At 36.9% G+C, this 22528-nt stretch overlaps 1 protein-coding gene across 3 annotated transcripts in view; it reads left to right on the top strand.

Moving 5' to 3' along the window:
- LOC132105391 (unconventional myosin-Ie-like) overlaps window positions 1-22528 on the top strand; it is a 50184-nt gene that overhangs the window by 22263 nt on the left and 5393 nt on the right. For all 3 annotated transcript variants that reach the window (XM_059510478.1, XM_059510488.1, XM_059510483.1), the window contains exons 2-19: window positions 783-926; window positions 2274-2363; window positions 2912-3006; window positions 7856-7943; window positions 11395-11484; window positions 12130-12261; window positions 13726-13860; window positions 14025-14157; window positions 15051-15247; window positions 15333-15413; window positions 15908-15994; window positions 16173-16259; window positions 16726-16893; window positions 17965-18050; window positions 18651-18732; window positions 18900-19006; window positions 19999-20097; window positions 20662-20806. In XM_059510478.1, the coding sequence (XP_059366461.1) occupies window positions 783-926; window positions 2274-2363; window positions 2912-3006; window positions 7856-7943; window positions 11395-11484; window positions 12130-12261; window positions 13726-13860; window positions 14025-14157; window positions 15051-15247; window positions 15333-15413; window positions 15908-15994; window positions 16173-16259; window positions 16726-16893; window positions 17965-18050; window positions 18651-18732; window positions 18900-19006; window positions 19999-20097; window positions 20662-20806 (2046 nt within the window). The remainder of the gene's footprint in view (window positions 1-782; window positions 927-2273; window positions 2364-2911; window positions 3007-7855; window positions 7944-11394; window positions 11485-12129; window positions 12262-13725; window positions 13861-14024; window positions 14158-15050; window positions 15248-15332; window positions 15414-15907; window positions 15995-16172; window positions 16260-16725; window positions 16894-17964; window positions 18051-18650; window positions 18733-18899; window positions 19007-19998; window positions 20098-20661; window positions 20807-22528) is intronic.

Below are 22528 nucleotides of genomic sequence, written 5' to 3'. Positions count from 1 at the left end.
TTATTTCAGATTTATTTCATTTAACCTTAAAAATGCTGCGTAGCTGGTCTCTCAGTCTGATCAGGCTGGTTTCAGAGTGTTTATAAGCAACTTTTAAGTAGCTGTCCAGCTAAACCCCATTTTGGCCAAGCTGGAAGACAATCTTAAACCAGCTAAAACTAACAAACAAGCTTAGTTTTTTTTTCTGTTTTTTTTTTTTAAGCAGAGTAATCCTCATACTTTTTGGAAGGATTTTAGTGACCTTAATTGCTGTTACTAGGGTACCACTTGACTTGATACCACTAGTATATTGTGGTTCACTACTACCCAAAACTCATACCATTCATTGAGAAAAGATTGCTCATACAAACAGAGCAGTGTTCTGTTGTGTTTGTGTCGCAAGTTCAGTGACTCAGGTAGTGACTATTCTCTCCAGCCAATCAGTGATCAGCAGAGTTTACACGTCACGTTTAGGTAAGAGTACGGTTCACCTGGAACCTCAACAGAGGTGGTACTTGCAAAAGTACCATGTACTTTACCTAGTGGAAACCCCCCGAATAGTTAACCGTACCGAACCGTACCATGCAGTGGAAAAGCGCCATTACAGTTGTGTCTGTATGTTAAATTTGAGTTAAAGTATTTCAGCATTAATATATATAATGCAATCTTCAAATATAAATCTAGTTATAGAGTCTCTAGTACCAGATATGCTAATATAGTTTCTGCCAGTTAGCCTGCTACACAAAGGCTATGGGTGTGTATACAGTCTAACGAGTGTTTCTTGTTTGTGTTTGCTTTCACAGGGGAGCCGGGGAGACTACCGGTACCACTGGCAAAGCCACAATGTCAAGCAGAGTGGTGTGGATGATATGGTGTTACTCTCCAAGATTAATGAGGACGCCATTGTGGAAAACCTCAAGAAGAGATACATGGATGACTTTATTTTTGTATCCTTGTCCAGCTGTAAATAAATCAGAAATCCTTAGTCTTACTAAGTTGGTAATACCGCAATCTGATATAAAACTGGCCCTAAATACAGATGTCTTCTATCTGACTTTTTGCAGATGGATGTTTTCCTGTGGCTCACTAGAAAACTGTTCTTGGACTCCATCCACTTGAGTATAGATTTGATCTTGATTGGGTTTATTTTGACCAAAGCTTCACTAAACACTTACATTTTAGACGAAGGTTGTTCTTGAACTCAATGGTATAACTTCCAAATCCATGTTGTCCTATTTTCCCACAGTAGCAGGGATTATTTTTGATCAAGGCTGTATGTGCGATTCTGCAACAACAGATTGTTGAAAGCAGCCGAAGAATGCTGGTTTACCTCTCTTCAATATGAACCCAGTGCACTTGGCAGGGTTCATGTCGAATTCGTCACACATTACTGGCACTAAAAATTAACCTCTTGATAAAACATACCATTTCTGATGAAATCCTCACTAGTGTATTTTTTTATTTTCTGCCTTTATTAGGTTTATGGAGTCTTAGCAGACTCTGGTTATTTTGGTCCTGAATCAGTCCTGTGATTGTGGTCCGAAAATAGAAAAAGCACCAAAGTGTTCCAGTCAGCAGCGTATGGAACTGAGGTCACAGTGTGCCAGACTCAATACTTCCTTTATTTGCAGTGAGCAACTTACATCCAGGCGTCCAAATAGCTTCACTCACTCACTGCCGGCTGTTGCCTTCTCACTGCATCTGGAGGAGAGCCACGGCGTCTTAATAAGGCTCTGACCCAATAACCAAAATCTTCACTGCTGCCACATATAACTCTTCACTGATTTCACCAGTCCATTATTCACACTCGGGTCATTTTTCATCAGCCAAAGTTCTATGAATGTCCTCTGAGTATTAACAACCACAATGAGTCAAATCAGCCATGAGGTTTTCCTTTTTTTGTGAATGCTAAACCTCTAATCATTTTTGGAAAGAGAGTTTTCAATCTAATAGATTCTCAGAGAAAGACATTTTGTAAAGAAATAGTTAAAGGGACAATCCACCCACAAATGAACATTCTGTAATTATTAAGTCACCCTCGTGTCACTCCAAAACTGAATGACAGAAAGTTATTCTTCTGCAGAATACAAAAGAAGATATTTTGATGAAAGTTTTTAACTGTTTTGTCCATGCAAACAATTTTAGACCTCATAGACTGTTCATCTATTGTGAAAGACCATTTAGATCATACAGGTTAAGTGTGACATGAGGGAGAGTAAACCGTTACAGAATCTGAATTTTGGGGTGAACTTTACTTTACTTGCCACGTTTTGAGCCTTGACCTTCACCTGCAGACATACATCGGTCCTGTACTCATCTCAATAAACCCTTTCAAACAAATGCCTTACTTTGGGGAGAGAGAAATAGAGATGTACCAAGGCGCGGTAAGTATTTTCTTCATCGTTTATGAACAACACTGTTCACATTTAGTTCCATAGATATAGTGTTATGTAACTTTGATTCACTACACACACTAATTAGGCAAATCTTTCTGAACTCAGTGATCTGTATCAAAACTGTCCTCATAAATTTCTTTATGTAGTTCCATACCAAAAGGTTTCTGTAAACAGTAATTGCTCGAGTAAGGATTTTAATAGGAGCTTTTTTAACTGTGTAGGCGTGGTGCAAATGCTTTTAACAGCTGCATTCTTATTCAGGAAAATAGCTGCGCAGACCTGCTTTACCCATTACAGCCACCTGGCTATAATGCCACAGAACAGCATGTACAGGTCTATGTTCTTAACAAAGCTTGACCAGAGGTCTAGGCTCCACGTCAAGCTTCTGGTTTTGTCAATAAGATGTTTAAATGTGTTTTGACTTATATGCTACACAGTAGCTTATTTATAAAGGTGAGCCCATGCCAAACTAAACATGAACTGTAATGTAATTTATGTAATGAATCTGCTTTTCTCCATTTCTCCCTCTCTCTCAGGCTCAGTATGAGAACCCTCCTCATATCTACGCTCTAGCCGATTACATGTACAGGAACATGATGATTGATCGTGAGAACCAGTGTGTCATTATCAGGTGAGAGAACTTATAGTCACAAAAATCTACATTCGGAATTATTGCAAATGGTCTAGCTGTTTTTTAGGATTCTTAATTTCAAATTTAACTGAAATGTTTACATATCGTTCTGATTAATTAATGAAATGGAGAAAACCCCTCAGATGAAAGTAGTTTGGAATAAATCACATTATTCTGCGGTGGCAGAAAAGTGGCTTTAAAAGTCAGTGCATTGGTTGTTTTATTTCTATTTATCTAGCCTTTTTTCTTTTAAATTCTATTCATTATATTTTAACTCTGGTATATGTACATCTTTGGTAGCATAACATCCTGCTGTTTGGAAATCAAGCAATTTATGTACAGGTCAGGGGGCATGATTAAGTGCATTATTTTCAAATGTGTTATTCTTTTATATAATTATTTGTATTAACATATTAAATTGCACATATACAGACATTCAAGTGTTTTCTGCAGTATGTTGTGGGAATGGGGTGACATGCAATTAGGTTTGGTATGACATCAATTCAGACATTGCAATCGGAGAGTCAATGGGCTGTCAGAGTGAATAGGTCGTCATTACTGTTTTAGTTATACGAATGAAAGTGTACGGTTAAAATGCGGTTGAATAGAACAGATTCAATGAGCCCGAGAACTTCAGGAGTGCCCTTTGAATGTGCATTTCACCTGGAGTGGGGAAGTCGTGGACTAGTGGTTAGAGAGTTTGACTCCTAACCCTAAGGTTGTGGGTTTGAGTCTCGGGCCGGTAATACCACGACTGAGGTGCCCTTGAGCAAGGCACCGAACCCCCAACTGCTCCCCGGGCGCCGCAGCATAAATGGCTGCCTACTGCTCCGGGTGTGTGTTCATGGTGTGTGTGTTTGTGTGTGTGTTCACTGCTGTGTGTGTGCACTTTGGATGGGTTAAATTCAGAGTACGAATTCTGAGTATGGGTCACCATACTTGGCTGAATGTCACGTCACTTTTTTCACTTTTAATCTATTAGCATAACTTTTCTCCCTTTTGTTGAAATCACAATAGACAAAGTAATTTTATATCCTTTGGTCTTTATTTTGTATATTCTTTCTCCAGGATGTACGAGACACAAAGCACAAGCCCTTTTGTAACCTGTGCTTTCTGCTTGAGCACAGGAAATGCTCTTGTAAGGCCCTTAGAGGGACCGTCTGCTACTGTAAACAGGAGGAAATTCCACTGAATAGTCATTTGCGATTGGTGTAATATTACAGGGGTTCTTCCTGATGAAGACGCCAATCAGAGAGCTAAAGTCTGAGTCTGACTCGCCTTTACCAAAACATGAGCCAATAATCGAGAAACAGTTTTCTCAATTGGAGAGCCACATGAGACATTATGAGTTCAATTGAGTGTCTCTTCATTGTTTGCTGTTGCCATTTAACAGATCTGTCTAATACGGCTAAAATTTTGTCTAATAATAAGATAGAACTGTTAAACTAAGGAAGTTAAATGTATACATATTAGTAATGGAAAAGCAATAAACCTAGCTTTACTCAAATTAATATGATTCAGTAGCATAGAAATTCATTGTCAGCACTGTTCTGGGATTTCTAAATAAAACAGCTTAGAAACTGAAAATTTTCAGCATATATTTAATAGAAACTAAAACCCACAGCTTCACTATTAGTAGAGAGAAGCTGCCAGGTAGAATTAATTCACACACACAATCACTCTCTCACTAATTCATATAAATGTAATCTTTACTGAGCTACTTGATCTGTATCTGATTTAGAACGAGCAGAAATCTGTGAGAAATATAATGACCCAAAAAATGCTAAAAATGAGCAGTGTGCAAAGAAAGTGGGCAGCACTGTGTCATATGATGTGCTTTAACTGTGCACAAGGTGTTTGAGTCTCAGCTCAAAGTTCAGGCTTATTTGCTCATAAATTACGTCATTGGTAACTAGTCGACATCAATTCGACTTGCATCACACAAATGTAGACTATATATATATATATTAGGGATGAAAAAAAACCACACACGGTTCGGCACGTGCTGAGACCGCGGTTCAACTTAAATCTGACAAAGCATCTGTAAATGTGCCTGCGCTCATCCGAAGCGCGCAAACCCGTGCCTCAGAACACGCACAAATATTAAGCTCTCTCTGAAGTATTGTATTTAAATTGACAAATTCACACAAAAATTATGTCAAAATGCCCGTTTTGGTAAGTATCCTACAGCAGACATAGCCAGCAGAACGTAGGCCACTGTATCAGTGCATTCTCTTAAAGTGACTTTTGACTCTTTATATTAATCAAACAGCAACAACAAAGAAATCACTCGCTGCTCTTGATTAAAAAGCTTTTGTAACTTTTAAAAAGAACAATCTTTCATTTATACAATCAAATATGCAATGCTGTTATACATTTGATTACTTTATTCAATTTCTGTCTTTGCCAAACAACTCTTGCGTTTGGTGCTGCTAGTGGTGCAGTTTTAAAAAAATGTTTGGAAAATTTTGCCCCCACTAGTTTAAGAAAACATTTTATTTCTGGATGTAAATCACATGTCTGAATTCACCCTGCAGCATTATGGCATATGGGTAAATGTAGTGAAGGAGGTGAGGTTGCAGAAAGGGAGATTTTCACTGCTGAGTCTGAGCTCTTTCTTTCAGATCTCATAGTCACCTGTGGGCTGGATGGTGACTGTAGTGCTTACTTTATAGCAGATGACTTCAGTTTCAGCATTTTTCTCACCCGTTTGTTTGTATAGGGAGAAAGCTGCTTCCAGTTCAGTCAGACCACATCAAGAGACTGGAAGTGGAATTGTGATGATCCAGAATAGTAAACAAAACCTTCCATGAAATTGCTGCCCAGGCATCCTGTGGTCAAGTAGTATTTTGGTTGGGACAGGCACAGGTTTTTCTAAAGGCCATTATGCATGAAGGACAGATCGTTTTCACATGGCTGGTTACTGTTCAAAAGTGTTTTTTTTATGCCTCTTCTGCTCTCCAAGGCTGCATTTATTTGATCAACACAGTAAAAAACCTTAATATAGTGTAATATTATTACATTTTAAATGAACTTTTTCTATTCAAAATATTTAATAATGCTATTTATTCTTGTGACGGCATAGCTGAATTTTCAGCAGCCATTACTCCTGTCGAACGGGGTATGGTCGTCCCCTCGGTCCATTCGTAGCAGGGCCCGGTTGCACCCCCACTAACGACTGTCCTGCTCCAGCCTTCAGTGTTACATAATCCTTCAGAAACCATTCTAATATGCTGGTTTGGTGCTGAACTAACATTTCTTATTGTTATCAATGTTGAAAACAGTTGTGCTGCTTAATATTTTTTGTAAACCATAATAAAATAAATAAATTAAAAAAAACTGAATTTTTGTAACAATGTCAAAGTAACTTTTGATCAATTGAATGTGTCCTTGCTGAAAAGACTTTTGAAAAGTATTGTATGTTGCCTTAAATAGGACATTTTAGATCTTTCTTTTGGAATGTGGTGATTTTCACTGTCTTTAGTGGATGAATTATACTTTGCATTTGCTAAAGGACAGAATTAACGAATCATTCCACTGTAATTGGAAACAATTTGTCAGTGTATTAGTATGGCAGCCCCTGTGGTCTGTACAGTATGATATACAAAAGCATTCACTCCCACCAGTGTGACCAAGTGCTGTATGTGCTGAGCTGATGTTTCTGCTGCTGAATAATGAGTCTCATGACTCGTCATTTACTGAATGAGACGGAATGACTGATGCGACTCACTTTCTTTTCTTTTTGTGCCCATTTTTGGTCAGCAAACATGCACAGGAAGATAAAAATGAGCATTACAGCATACAAATTACAAATCCCCCAAAGACTTGTTTAAAAATAGCCATGGACAATTAATCGTAAGTGGCCTGAGTGTACAATAAGAGTGTGTTCCCAGAGCCTTCATTGCCTGTAGATGAGCAGGGACATTTCCTTTAAGGTGGAGAGCCTATAAACTCGCAAGAAAAAGGAATTAGAACCACATGTTTTTTTTTTAATCTTTTATTCAGCAAGCATGTATTAAATTGATCAGAACTGAAATGTAATCATTTATAATGCTACAAAAGATTTCTATTTTCCCCCTGTTCTTTTTAACTTTCTGTTCATCGAGTAATCCTCAACTACGGTTTCAACAAAAATATTGAGCAGCACAGCTTTTCAAAATTGACAATTAGAAATTCACTGTTTTTACTGTATTCTTGATTAAATGCAGCCTTGATGAGCATAAACATTCACTGTTCTGACAGCACCGATGCATATGATCCCATAAGAAAATGAGTGATTACTGTCAACATCAACAAACCTTTTGTTCTGTGTGCAATCTGATCCAAACTCAGGCCCTTCACATATGTAAATAAGCGCGTGTTCCCATTACCAATCAACACATTACAGATTATAGCTCACTATGGAGTACTGTGGAAACATATTTACTTAAAATGTTCCCTTCTCGCCAACACCAACAGATTAATTATATTTAATCTGTATTAATTGAGGTTAAGAATCTACTAAACCCTCTTTGACCCTCTTAAGAGCTTGCTGAGCAGATTTTAGTATTGTGCTGTGGGGCACACAGGGGGCTGGTTAACACCCTCCTGTTCTTGTTTTTAAACTGCTGTAGGTGGGAAAAGTAGAGTCTGGATTTTATGATCATAAAAATGATGTTAAGTAAAACATTATAACATGCATAATAGCTTCATACTGTATTATGCTTGTAAGGCATACAGTATATTTCTTCAGTAATATCTAACAGTAACATTGTGAAATATTTGTACCATTTAAAAAAGCTGTTCATTAATTGATTTATTTGTACAGGAATGAGCTTATCATTGTCATCTTTTTTTATGTTCTTCTAAGTGGTGAGAGTGGAGCAGGGAAGACGGTAGCGGCAAAATACATCATGAGCTACATCTCCAAAGTTTCAGGTGGAGGTCCTAGAGTTCAGGTGGGTCACATGGAATAAGCAGATATGAAAACTGTTGTACATGCAGAGACACTATCAGAATTAGCTAAAAAAAAAACATACGGTGGATAACACTGTATCTGACAGTGTTAATCAGAATCCTGATCCATGTTGAAGTTTGCCTCATCTGACATTATTCCTCTTCCCCCATCTATTACAATCTTTCTTTCATCCCCTAAACCCCACCAGCAGCCATCTGTCCCCACAATCCCCTTCTGATCTGTCCTGTGTCCCCCTCTCAGTGAGCTCAGAGTCAGAGGACTGACACTTGTTGTTTGTATTAATCTGATTGAATTAACCGTTTGTTAATGCATATATAAAATGGAGTATAAAAGTCTGTTATGTTTGTATTTTAAGGAAAAATACACATGAATTTGAAATATTAATTTGGTTTTTCCTCCTATTGCTGTAATGACAGTATAACTCGAGATGCATGTAATCTTTACGAGTACCTTTGTCTAATCTTCCAGGTAAACTATCTAAATTTGACCCAAAATGTATGGCTAATTAATTAATTTTTTAACTGTTTTAAAGTCTTTTTTTATAATTAAGCACATAGATTTCATACACTAAATAAAATTACATTTTGAGTCACAAATTTTCAGTTTGGACATTTGAGTCCGATTGTACTTATATGGGACAAAGAATATCCATGTTAAAAAGATTCCATGATTAAATCCAATGATTTGATTGATTTGATGTGATTTGATGAGTATGTTTGATGGCATCTTGAACAAAGTAGCATATTGTTGTAAAACCCTCACTTTGTGTCTTTGTATCTTTTGTCTGATCGGATCTCTCGAATGTCACATCGCCTCATGATCATATGACCGTCAATGCTGTTTGGTACATCTCCTTTGTTTCATTTTCTTTTCATCTCTCTGTATATCTGTTTTTTTACTTGTGTGGTCTACACAGTAGTCGCTACACTTTCTCTGTCCATATGCAAATTATCCATGTGTGCTTTTCCTGGTGTTGCAAATGCAAACAAGCCCTCAGCTCTAATTTGGTTACATCAGCAATTTTCAGTGACTGTCATTTCAGAATCCTTAAAAATATCTTTTCATTTTTTTTTAATGTTTGACAAGGACTTAAAGAAGGGAGTTTATTCTCCGGACGTGTAATGTCATAAACAGTGATGACATTGGATATCCCATAACTTCTGCATTTGTGTGTCTGTCTCTTGGCTGCTCAATGTAGACGACACTGTGCAAATTCTGTGTGGAATGCAGTGTTGGGAAGGTTACTTTGGAAATGTAATAGGTTACAGATTACAAGTTACCCTGTTTAAAATGTAATAGTAGTGTAACTTTTTCAATTACTTTATTAAAGTAATGTAACTAATTACTTTTGAGTACTTTTTGATTACTTTTCTAAATTTGTGAAAATTAAAGAATAATAAATGAAAGCATATACATCAACTTAAATACATTTATCTAATAAGCATGTGACGTATTCTGTGTACTAAACTCCTGAAACATTGGTGTTTTTTTAAACTGCTGTCTCTTTGTATATGATGATAGTTTTCTCAAAATAAGTAAAATGCACATGAAGTGACACAGAGCAGTTCTAGAAATTATGTTTATGTGCTCGTGTACTCCTACAGTATATTGAGATGGCAGAGGTTGAAAACACTGCGAGCTTCAGTAGGCCTATGTGTAGTAAATGAAACCATGTCTTTGCCATTAATTTACAGGAGGGGCGGACTGGGAAAAAAATTCAGACTGGAAAATTCAAACTCATACAAACAAATTCATGGACAAAACTATTTTTTGTATGGACCTGACATAAAAAAAGGTTTAAATCTTTAATTTGGGGACATGCTAAATAATTAAAAGTTCTCTCCTGAACTGCACGTTCACACCCATTTTTCTCTTCAGTCTCTTTATTTTGCTCTGTTATCCATCTCTCTCATGAGTTTAATACTCAAGATTGAACAAAACTATACTTTACAATACAATACTCTACAATACTACAATATCTTTATAGAAAAATCCTAATACTGTACACAAGTCATGTTTTTCCCTTACAAAAATTAACCTTGCTTTTATTAGCCTATATAAAAGTAAAATAACCTTGTTTTGTTTTTTTGCAAATGGATTTGTATTTATTTTTAAATAAATACATTTGTAAAATAATTTTACATTTTTGGTTACCACAGTTAAACAATAGTAACCATTTTCTCTGGATTTATAGTTAAATATTAAAATGTTAATTTTCGTAAGGGTTGTGTTGTTGTCTCTCGTAGCTCCCCCTAAACCTATAAAAAAAATCTGAATTTTTTTCAGCTAAATTCCTACTGTAACATTACAACAGATAATAATGATGTCCTTTATATAGTATTTTGAGTGATGGCTGATGAGCAACGTGCTGCTGCTTGATTAATTAAATATAAAAACAAAGACAAAAAAGCATATTTACAGATTAAACTGACCTAAAACCCTGAACAGTAGTTCTGCTTCTCTGCTCCAGCTGTGCGCTTCCACAGTCCACTCTTTTCTCTCTTGTTCTCTCGCATTGATTACTCTGATTGATTACATTGATTGAGTCTGATCCAACCCGTTTGGCGGAGGCGCGGAGAGCGCGCGAGTCATGACTAACAATTCATGACTTATTAGAGATTTAATTATCAAATGGCGGATTCGCAAATGATCGCTTTAGTATACAATAATGATATTAAATAGTGGGGCAAAATCGGCTGCCAGGCCACCGGGAATTGTCCAGGTTCTCCCGGTGTCCAGTCCGCGCCTGATTTCCACAGACACGCAGAATGTGCAAGTCATATATTGCATTTTTGGGGCTTGATATTCACAGACACTAGTCCATGTCATGTTTTGATTCAAGTGTACTGACCTACTTTTGATTTAGTTATCCAAAATGTGGCATATTCCGTCCGCGTTAGGCATTTCGTTTTTATGACTGGATTCTACGAACCAGACTGTATTTCCGCATCCCGGAAATTATTTGGGCGGTATGTCTCAGAATTGCCAGTGCAATTTGGGAAAGAAATCAGTTAAATCTGTACGTGGATGTGTGTAAATATTCAAATGTAATCCCCTTTGTAATCGTTAAAAATTTCATAAGTAACTGTAATTTAATTACTCATTTTTTCGTAGTAACTGTAACTAATTACAGTTACAATAATTTTGTAATTAAATTACGTAACGCCGTTACATGTAACTAGTTACTCCCCAACACTGGTGGAATGTGCACGCATGCTGACATTGATATGTATGTGTGGGGTGAATTCAGGTCATTTAGGTCACTTTTTGACACTGAGATAACCAATTTGACCTGAATTCACCCTATAAGATGGGTATTACTGATCTAACTTCAACAGTTCCAGTTCAATGTACAAGTTCTGTACTTATAATCCTCAAGAACATCAACATTACTCTCAATCTCTCTCTTTTTCCTGTTTATATCCACACAGCATGTCAAAGACATCATTCTACAGTCCAATCCTCTTTTAGAGGCCTTCGGGAATGCTAAGACAGTGAGGAACAACAACTCCAGTCGATTTGTAAGCTCCGATCATCCTCCCATAGATTTATTTTATCAAAGAAAACAGATAGCATATGTTTTGTGTTGGGCTGCAGCTTTTCCTCAGGATATATTTAAGAGGAACAAATTTGCACTAGAACTAAAAAAAGGGCAATCATCCAGTTGAAATACATAAAGAAAGAAAGAACAATGTTTTGCCACTGCAATAAGAACATGATGTTATCGTGAGGCTTTGGCCTAAACGTGGCAAGTACTGTGCTTAAAAATACTTACAGACCAAAGCGGTCATTACAAAATATGTTGAATGCCACATTTTCTTGCAGTTCTGCTTCATTATGCTCAGACAGTTGAGTCTTGTTTTTGTTCTCTTGGGACTGGTGTAGTTTTGTTGTAAAAAGAATGGATAAGCAGTGGTACAAATGGATTGTGTAGTGGATAGGAGAGTTTTGTGAATGAAAAAGCATCTTGATGAATTCAGGGGTCCTACAGGGGCTGGTAATGTCGTTACAGATTTGTCTGCACATGACTGGGAAGTGTAGACAGCTGCAGCACACATAAACGATCAGAGAGAGACACATAAATGATAGTGAAGGGTGTTTGTGTGTGTCAAAGCACCTGCAGTATATCACATCTGTGCCTTTTTAACATTCATCTTCCCTGACAGGGGAAATACTTTGAGATTCAGTTCAGTTCCGGTGGCGAGCCAGATGGTGGGAAAATCTCCAACTTCCTTCTGGAAAAATCACGTGTGGTGATGCGGAATCCTGGAGAGAGGAGCTTCCACATCTTCTACCAGGTGAGAATGAGGACACTCCACTCAGAAGATGTCACTGTGACCGTCAGTAGCATAAACACACCACGTTATGAGGAAAAATCGAATGAATAACTCATGAATAATTCAGAAAAGGGAAGATGGAGCCATTTGGCTCTGAAAAGCAGGTCACGTTGTTCTGAGTTTACCACTCAGGTGTTTTGGAAAAGGGAGAGTTTTCGTATGGAAACTTTTAGTTTTTTGTTGCTTTTTCAACTGTGGACACTTTTAGCCTTGCAGGCTTTTAGAAAATAAACACTCCTAAAACACTTTTCACACTCTCACTAGTTTGTTTCATTTGTCTGTTTGTTTCGTTTGTCTGCTAATGTTGTCCAGGAGTTAATTTCAGAGCTTAAATTTCATGTAAATAGAAATACACACCATTAAGTAATATTGGAAGATTACTGCTCAGACGTTAAGGGTTGGTAAGATTTCTTTTAATGTTTTTGAAAGGTCTCTTGCTCAACAAGGCAGCAATTTTTTATTTTTTTTAGAAAAAAAAAATGCTGATTTGGTGCACAAGTAGCATTTCTTACCTTTATCAATGTGGAACATGATTGTGCTGCTTAATTTCTTTGTGGAAACCATAATAAAAAAAAAATTCTGGATTCTTTGATATGTAGAAAATTGAAAAGAAAACCATTTATTTGAGATGAAAAACTTGCTTTTTTATTGATTCTTTCTGAATAATGCATCCATTTAAAAAAAAAAAAGAAAGAAAGAAAGAAAAAATCTGTCACCAAACTTTTGAATGGTAGTGTATATGAGTTGAAACTTGATTGGAAAATATGCAGATAACTTGATCACAACTGTACAACTATATTACTAAATATGTGACCCTGGACCACAAAACCAGTCTTAAGTCACTGGGGTTTATTTTTAGCAATAGCCAGAAAAACATTGTATGGATCTAAATTATCCATTTTTATTTTATGCCAAAAACCATTAGGATATTAAGTAAAGATCATTGTAATGTTGATAAAAAGGTACAAAAAAAAAAGATCATGTTCCATTAATATATTTAGTAAATTTCCTGCTGTAAATATATTAAAACTTAATGCTTTGCTAAGAATTCATTTGGACAACTTTAAAGGTGATTTTCTCAGTTTTTAGATTTTTTTTGCACCCTCTGATTCCAGATTTTCAAATATTTGACCGATCCTAATAAACAATACATCAATAGCAAGCTTATTCATTCAGCTTTCATGTGTTGTGTAAATCTCAATTTCAAGAAAAATTTACACTTAAGACTGGTTTTGTGGTCCAAGTTCACATATTAATAAGCAGAAATGTAGGAGTTTATTGAGTTGTAGTTAATAGTTGATTATGAGAATTGGTCTCCAAACTAAAGTGTGACCAAAATTTCAAAAACTTTTATTGGTTTTAGTAAAAATCTACCCTTGGGACATAAAAGTGCTGAACTTGAAGAAAATATTACATTTTTCACAGCTAATTGAGGGAGCCAGTGGAGACCAGAAAAGTAGTCTGGGTATCACCAAACTGGATTACTACTCTTACCTCAATCAGTCAGGTTCCTACAAGGTGGACGATATTAACGACAAGCACGATTTCCAGGAAACCTTGGTACGTATGTTTTAGCCAGCTTGGTTTTTGAGTCACACTCTGCTGTCCTAGTAGTCTTATGTAGCTGTGAAGAATTTGTTTGTTCAAATATGACAAGTATTTTCCATATTTGCAGACACTGTTGTTGTAACTTTCCTCTCCTCTCTCTGTCTGACCCCACCCAGCATGCCATGGAGGTGATTGGTATCTCCGGGATGGACCGCAGCATGGTCCTGCAGATTGTGGCAGGAATTCTTCACCTTGGGAACATCGGCTTCAAGGAAGCAGGAAATTATGCTGCTGTAGAAAATGATGAGTGTATGTACATAGACTGAGTTTTGCACAGTTCCTCGTTTGAACTATGTGCTGTAGATTATTTTATTGCATTGCCCTCTTCCTGTCTGACTCCAGTGGCTTTCATACACTTAGTGTTGGCTTGCTAATGTAAAAACCACACTTGGCACAAATGCTCATCTGTCAGCTTATGACCAAATCGTGTGCAAGAGCTCATGCATCCTGGGAAATAAATTCTAAAGATAACATTTATAGGTATTCTGCCACTCCCAAACAACTGAATAATGAGCCTTACTTAAGCAGCATGACAGAGTGCATCACTATCAGCACTGAATCAGGCCAGTTTCCTTTTTAAGAAGGTGAGTCATTTTGAGGCGGGGTTCATCAGAAATGGCTGTCAGTGACTCGTGTCTCACCCGTGCCTCTCCTGTGATGTGACTACAGCGGAAAAAAATGCACGAGTCAGATGTATTGGAAAAGAAAAGTTATATTATAATCTAAAATATTATATTTTATTTTATCATGTTATATAATATACTGTTTTTAGATTTTACATTTCATAAATGCTTTTTTTTTACTTTTCAATCAAAAAATCCTGACAAAAATATAGCACAGTTTCAAGTAGTTTTCAACATTAAAAATAATAAGAAATGTTTCTCGAGCATCAAATCAGCATATTAAAATGATTTCTGAAGGATCATGTGACACTGAAGTGTGGAGTAATGACTGCTCACAATTCAGTTTTTATAAATTTTAATAATATTTCATAAGAACATTCAAAAGCATTAAAAAAAAATCTTACTGACCCCAAACATTTGAACAGCTACTGTATATTACATATTTAGGAAGACTTGTGTACGCCATTGTATGTCATTATCTTTCTGACTCTACCAAACTGTTCTCTCTTCTTCTCATAGTTCTGGCATTTCCTGCCTTCCTGTTGGGCATCGATCAGCATCGGCTTAAAGAAAAACTCACCAGCCGTAAGATGGACGGCAAGTGGGGTGGCAAGTCCGAGTCTATAGACGTAACTCTGAATGTGGAACAGGCGTGTTTCACACGTGACGCTCTCTCCAAAGCCCTGCACTCTCGTGTTTTTGACTACCTGGTGGAGGTACAATCCATATACACCTACATCCCTCGTAAAAACTGATGTTTGAGAATAAATAAGCACTGAATGGGTCCCTATTTTTCTTCAGTCAATCAATAAAGCCATGGTTAAGGATCATCAGGAGCTGAACACTGGAGTGTTGGATATTTATGGCTTTGAGATTTTTCAGGTGAGTGTTTTATTTACTCGTCATGGAGGGATTCTTTTCACAGCATTTAACAAGGTGTGTAGCTATCCAGTCTACCTAATGTGAAAAGATGATTTTTAATTGCCTGGATTGTTTCCTCTCTGCTTTTGTAAACAGCTAACAAATTAATGAGCTTGACTAATCTGATAATCTCTTGGTTTAGCATCTGGTATTAAGACCTGCAAGATAGCTGCCTGTGTTGTCTTCATAAGAAGAATAAAGCTGGATAAAGCTCTAAAAAACAAAGCTTTCAGCTCTAATAAATTGATGTCCCAACCACTGAAATGCTCAATTCTTGAGCAACATCTGTGGCTTTTGAATGCTATTGAGAAGAATAACAATTGAATCATTGTTCGTGATGGTTACATTATCACCAAAGCTTATTTGCAACTTATTTGTTTCTTAGTGTCACCACTACTGTGCTATTTTTGGTTCATAGTGACAGTATCTCTTCTCTGTTTTCATTTGCTTTTTAGAAAAATGGATTTGAACAGTTCTGTATCAACTTTGTGAATGAAAAACTGCAGCAGATTTTCATTGAGCTGACTCTGAAAGCTGAGCAGGTACCATTTCATTTTTCCCACGTGCTTTTGTTTTTGCTTTGACTAGAATTTTTGTCTTGCATCAGTAAAAGTTCCACCTTTCCCTTAACTTTGTTCTAGCGGTACAGGAGAGACTATATTCTTCTGCTCCACCCTAGTAAAAGATCATTTTCATAATTTGTTATTTTCCTCTTTTCAGGATGAGTATGTACAGGAAGGAATCCGGTGGACTCCCATAGAGTACTTCAACAATAAGATTGTCTGTGACCTCATTGAGAGTAAATTAGTAAGTTTTACTAGCTGTGCAAATCAAACATACATTTCAAAAGTGGGATATGATCTGTCATTGTCTAGTGTGGGTAAATCAATAAAACCAACATTAGCTCAGATCAATATCCACATAAGCCTCCTTTCTCTTCCAATGAATGTCTGTCTTGGGGCCTCAAAATGCTTGATATTCATCCAAATTCAATTGGCTTCACTAACAGAGAAACTATATATTACTATTACTAATTAAATATTTTGTTCGTATGCCACCTTTCATACTTAAAATACAGATCAAGATGCTTCACTGGTTAGAATATTTTTTTAAAGAATCAAAGTAAATAAATAAATGAATAAGATGGGTGGAATATAATAATGATAATAATTCAATACAGTTTTTAAGCAGCTTAATAGGATGTCTCAAAATGAATTTTAATGCTATGAATGCATTTTACAATACCTCGCTATCATTTTGTGTCCTTTCTCAGAATCCTCCAGGCATCATGAGTATACTGGACGATGTGTGTGCTACTATGCACGCGAAGGGTGAAGGTGCAGATCAGACGATGCTGCAGAAGCTCCGCATGCAGATCAACAATCACGAGCACTTTAATAGCTGGAACCAGGGCTTCATCATTCACCATTATGCTGGCAAGGTATTTATACCGCTCTCTGTATCAAGTGAAAGTGAAAGTGAAGTGACATTAGGCCAAGTATGGTGACCCATACTCAGAATTCGTGCTCTGCTTTTAACCCATCCGAAGTGCACACACACTGTGAACACACACCCGGAGCAGTGGGCAGCCATTTATGCTGCGGCGCCCGGGGAGCAGTTGGGGGTTCAGTGCCTTGCTCAAGGGCACCTCAGTCGTGGTATTGAGGGTGGAGAGAGAACTGTACATGAGCATCTCTTTATCCTCCTCCCTGCATTAAATAATTTTCTTACCCATTTTTTTTTTTTTGCCTGTTATTCTTATTTTCCATTTCCCTCACAGTTTTTTCCTTCTGATTCTCTCTCGGCCTCTCATTTACTCTTTGATGACTTGAGTTCAGTATGTGTGGTACCATCCACATACCCCATGTTCAATGAGGCGTTCTCTGAGAGGAGGCCGGAGGAGCCCGTCCACTTTCTGCACCATTAGATTTATAATAAGCATGTTCTACAGACAGAGGAAAACCCATGATTAAAAAAAGTATACGACATCGGTGTCTTCTAGCATTGACTGCATATAAATACATAACACATAAATAAATAAAATGGGTAAAAACAATAACAAGCAACAAGAGCCTAAATAAAACCTTAACCGAAAAATAAAATAGAAAATAAAAAGGAAATAATGATGATTTTTATTTTTTATTATTATTCAATAAAATTACAATGGAGAATATTCAGTCTCAAAATTATTTGAAAAAATAAATAACATCATGCGTGGATTTGTCAGATACATATTTTGAAATAATACAAGTGTACAGTATAAATGATTATAATAAATATAAAAGCAAGGTCCAGATCGAAATGAAATATTTATTTATTTATTTATGGATTGTCATTTTCTGAGGTTTCAATACTTACCCAGATGTATATACACAGATTGTAAGTTACATGTAAGTGATTGGTTGGTTGATCTGACATTGATCTGAGCATCTGTTGGCTCAAAACAATGACTTGAGTTTCTAACTCAGTCCAGCACACACAGCTTTTTAAATGACCTTTTATGTGTGTCCAGGTGTCTTATGATGCAGAGGGTTTCTGTGAGAGGAACAGGGACGTGCTGTTCACTGACCTGATCGAGCTGATGCAGAGCAGTGAAATGTAAGTGCCACTCTTCTTCCATCATAAAAAATCAGCCAGTCTGTGATCTCTGCTTGAAGCTGACTCTCAGAGCACTTGAAGATTATAAGCTTGCTTTCTGCATGTCAACCTTTAATGTGTTACAGATACTGCAACGAGGACTTAACTTATTATTTGAGTCCAGAACATTCCTTTAATGTCCCAACCATCTTAATAAGAGTAGACTATATTTTTGTTTTGTTTTGTAATATAATCAACTGGCATTGGGTACAAAATCTGCTCAAAGAGCACACCTGAGCTAAACAAGGTCCTACAGATACTACAAGGAAACCAATAATAATACATTTTACTGCAGTATGTTTAATATCTGTAAAATCTAGTGAGACAAATGAACAGTGAGCACCAGAGATTAAAATTCACAGGTATTCAGACTGTCATAGTGATGTTGAGCTCTGATATAATGTGCACTGTGCCTCGGAGGAACTCAAGTGACCCTGGTCTGCAGCGGAGAGACGATTCAAAACATTCCTGTCTGTTACAGTCTGTATTTCTCCTGCTGTGTTCTTCTCTTTTTTCTACCATCCCCAAATCATTCCTGTCTGTTTTGATTTCCTTTATTAGACCTTTCATCAGTGCCCTGTTCCCAGAAAACCTTAATGCTGAGAAAAAAGGCAGACCCACTACAGCAGGGAGTAAAATCAAGGTGAGATGAGTCTCATTTCTGAGTTGAGGTTCTTTGCAGTTCTCTGAACCTCTGTAGGTTCTATCTGTTTCTACTCATATACTACACTGCCTGGCTGCCTGTGTAGATTAAGTGGTTTTCAGTTTGAATTGTTTTAGCTCTTCCACATCCTCTTTTTCTGATGACAGAAACAAGCCAATGATCTGGTGAGCACCCTGATGAAGTGTACACCTCACTACATCCGCTGTATCAAACCCAATGAGACCAAGAAACCCAGAGACTGGGAGGAGAGCCGGTGAGTGTCTACGGTCATGGAACTTCCTGAGCATCATTAAAGGGGCTATTGATTAGCATTATTTTTAGAGTATTACATATTGTGAAAGTGGACATTTATTGATGTCAAAGTAAAAAAAAAAAAATATATATATATATATATATATATATATATATATATATATATATATAAAAATCAATGCTATGTGAGCAAAACTAACTCACTTATTAGCTTTTGCCTTTAATGAGGCATCTGAGCTTGTTTTTCATGTTTTATGAAAATCACAGAAGTATTCTATCAGAAACATCTAACAGCCATTACTCAAGTCTCCAGTGTCACATTACTAATATCCTGAAGTGGTGCTCAAGATTCATTTATTATTATTATAAAAACAGTTGTGCTGCTTAACATTTTTGTGGAAAAACTTTTTTTTTTAATAATAATAAAATTTTCAGAAGAACAGCATTTATTTGAAATAGAAATCTTGTGCAACATTGTAAATGTATTCATTGTTGCTTTTGATTTAAATTTATTGTATCCTTGTTGAAAAAAAAAACTGAAATACTGCATTTTTGAAGGGTATTGTAACTGAACATGGAAAACTGAAAAGGAAAGTAGCAACGAAAGGATTCTGATTATATTTCCCACCATTGTTGTCCTTTGTCTCTGCAGTTCTTTCACCTTTTGTTTGTTTGTTTACTTTTCCTGCCTTTTTCCTCTTTCGCCACAGTGTTTTTGGAACGAAACATGGAATGAAATGTTCTGATCCTGTGCATGGTATTGTTCAGACTCTAATGGTCTTCCTGTTATGAGGGTTTGCGAGGATTGTTCTAGTTAGCCAGTATAATTAGCCCTCAGCTCTCAGAATTTGTCACCATTGGATTTGCTTGTACTGGGTCATTTATTTTGGTAAGGCTGAAGGGGAAACCACCAGAAATGCTGTAAATATTAACCTTCCTTCCTTCCTTGCTTGCTTCCTCTCCATCTCTCTCTCTCTCTCTCTCTCTGACTAGAGTGAAGCACCAGGTGGAGTATCTGGGTCTGAAGGAGAATATCAGAGTAAGACGTGCCGGCTATGCTTACAGAAGAGTCTTCCGCAAGTTTTTGAACAGGTAAAGACAGTTTAAAATTCATCCTCACGGCCTGACAGTGAGCTCTTCATACAACATCATGGAATGAGAGCATATGGTCACATCTGCCGCTACAATTTTGTCATCCAGTGAGAAACACCACATTTTCACAAGAAACTATATGTTGATAGATTTTGGTTCATCTTTAGTTTTGGGCCAATAGTTAGGCAGTTTCTTCTGTGCGTTCTTCACTGAAATATGTGTTGGTTTAAGGGTCTAAATTTTTCCATGATGACACCAATTACTTCACATGCTTCATTGGGTTGTTAAAAACCTGAATCATCCTTCGTTGTGTTAATATTAAATGTCTTGTTTGTTTTAGAGTTATTTTTTTACTCTACCCTGCCAGTGTTTATCTTACACACACACACACACACACACACACACACACACACACACACACACTTCATAGAGTTTATTTACACAAGGTTCCACTTTCAGCTGAGCATTTTATACTTTTGCATGAATGAAAAATGCATACTTTACTCAAATATATGATTTCATTCTCCAGATGGTGAAAACTTCCTCGTGTTCTCTCTGTTTCAGGTATGCCATTTTGACGAAGGAGTCCTGGCCGACGTGGCACGGGGATGAGAGGCAGGGCGTGATGCATCTCCTGCGTTCTGTAAACATGGACCAAGACCAGTATCAGCTCGGACATACCAAAATCTTCATCAAAGCCCCTGAATCGGTAAGATCTGACAAGTTTGGACAAGTTCAATGAATATTTTTCAGCAACAGAATATATCATCAAGTCTGTTTTAATAAATATAAAGTTATCTTAACAAGTAGTAGTACACTTCAAATACAATGTCTGCTCCTCTTTAAAGAGTCAGTATTGCACATTTTGATCCTCTGTTAGTCAAACATCTTCTCACTACAAGAGTTCACATGACAGAATTCACCAAATTCTCCAGCTCTCCTACATTCACGTATGCGTATGAATGAAAGTGAATTGAACACAGTCTAATGTGACCATATGTTTGACAGCCAGAAAGTGTCTTAATATTGAACAGTTCAACTAAAGTTTTATCATTTAAAACCAAACCTCTTTTATTCGGGATGTTTTACTCTTGCTTGCATAAGTCATTCTAATATCCTGGGTTTTTTAATAGAATTATATTATTATAAAAGTGGAAAATTGTGCTACTTTATATTTTTGTGGAAACTGTGATTTCATGCATAGAACATTCAAAAGAACAGCATTTATTTAAAAATCTTTTGTCATATTATAAATGCCTTTACTGTCACCTGTGATCAGTTTAATTTGTCCTTGCTGAATAAAAGTATTTCACTTAAAAAAAAAAAAAAAATGCCACTTTTTAAAAAAATTTTTTTTGTTATAATGTAATGATGCTGATACTTTTTAAATGTATCAGTCAAGTCAAGTCACCTTTATTTATATTCAGTTTTTCAGTTAATGTCGGTTCATAATTGATTCAGTGATGTCATCGTCCAGCTCAGTTCAGTTCTCTTCCAATAGTGTCTGTGGAATCAAGTCAACAATATTGCCAGAAATTGTGTCCCCAACTAAGCAAGCTAAAGTTGACAGTGGTAAGGAACCCAAACTCCATTGGTGACAGAATGGAGAAAGAGAAATCAGTGCCTATATAGTTTCACTTCTCAAGTCAATTTTTAAATGTTTAAAGAGGAAACATAATATTAGTGACAATATGCACCAGCAGCAACTGACACAAGCTTCCCTTTTAGCAGTATGTAGAACATTGTTTCTTGCTTTGGTCTACATTTAACATTTGAGTTGTGCTGTAAAGGCAGGAGAGAGATGAAGTGTAAAAGTCAGCCTTTGTCTCGCAGACATCAGCTCAGCTCAGATTGGTGATGAATAGTGGGCAGTCAGCAGGGAAGGAGGAGGGACACTGGACCGGTCCCACGTCAGCACTGTTAGGTCAACATTACTCTGGATCTGATACACAACTGCAGTGCTGTGGTAAAGCTGCTTCTGTTGTGTCCAAGACAGCTTTGCTTTTTCCACAGCGCTTTTTTTTTGGATTCCTTATGAAAGCACTGCTTGTGGATGTGCTGTGATCTCACTGTTGACATTTAGATGTACACACGTATACATAGACTCACAGAAAAAGGCTCTGTGGCTCAGCATGAATGCACCAGATTATCCAGAGATGTGTGACTTTGGCATATAGGTGTTAAAACGTGGCCTTTTCTATGTGTGCGTGTGTAATATTAAATATGGGAGAGCCCTGATTTGAACTGGCCTGCCTCTGATAACAAAACTCCTTCTTGATAAGGTGCTGACATGGAGTAATTAGTTCATGACTACAGGAATTTCTTTAGTGAGAGAGAGAGAGTGTGCGTGCAGTAGTCGCTCTGCCAGAATGAACTCTTTGATCCCTGTGAGAACTGATGAAGGTGAGTCTGACAGTGTTTGTGTGAGACA

The sequence above is a fragment of the Carassius carassius genome, chromosome 2, assembly GCF_963082965.1.
Source record: "Carassius carassius chromosome 2, fCarCar2.1, whole genome shotgun sequence".
In the NCBI taxonomy this organism is placed as follows: domain Eukaryota; kingdom Metazoa; phylum Chordata; class Actinopteri; order Cypriniformes; family Cyprinidae; genus Carassius; species Carassius carassius.
Note: the sequence above shows the minus strand (reverse complement) of the source record. Positions and strands in the feature narration are given on the sequence as shown.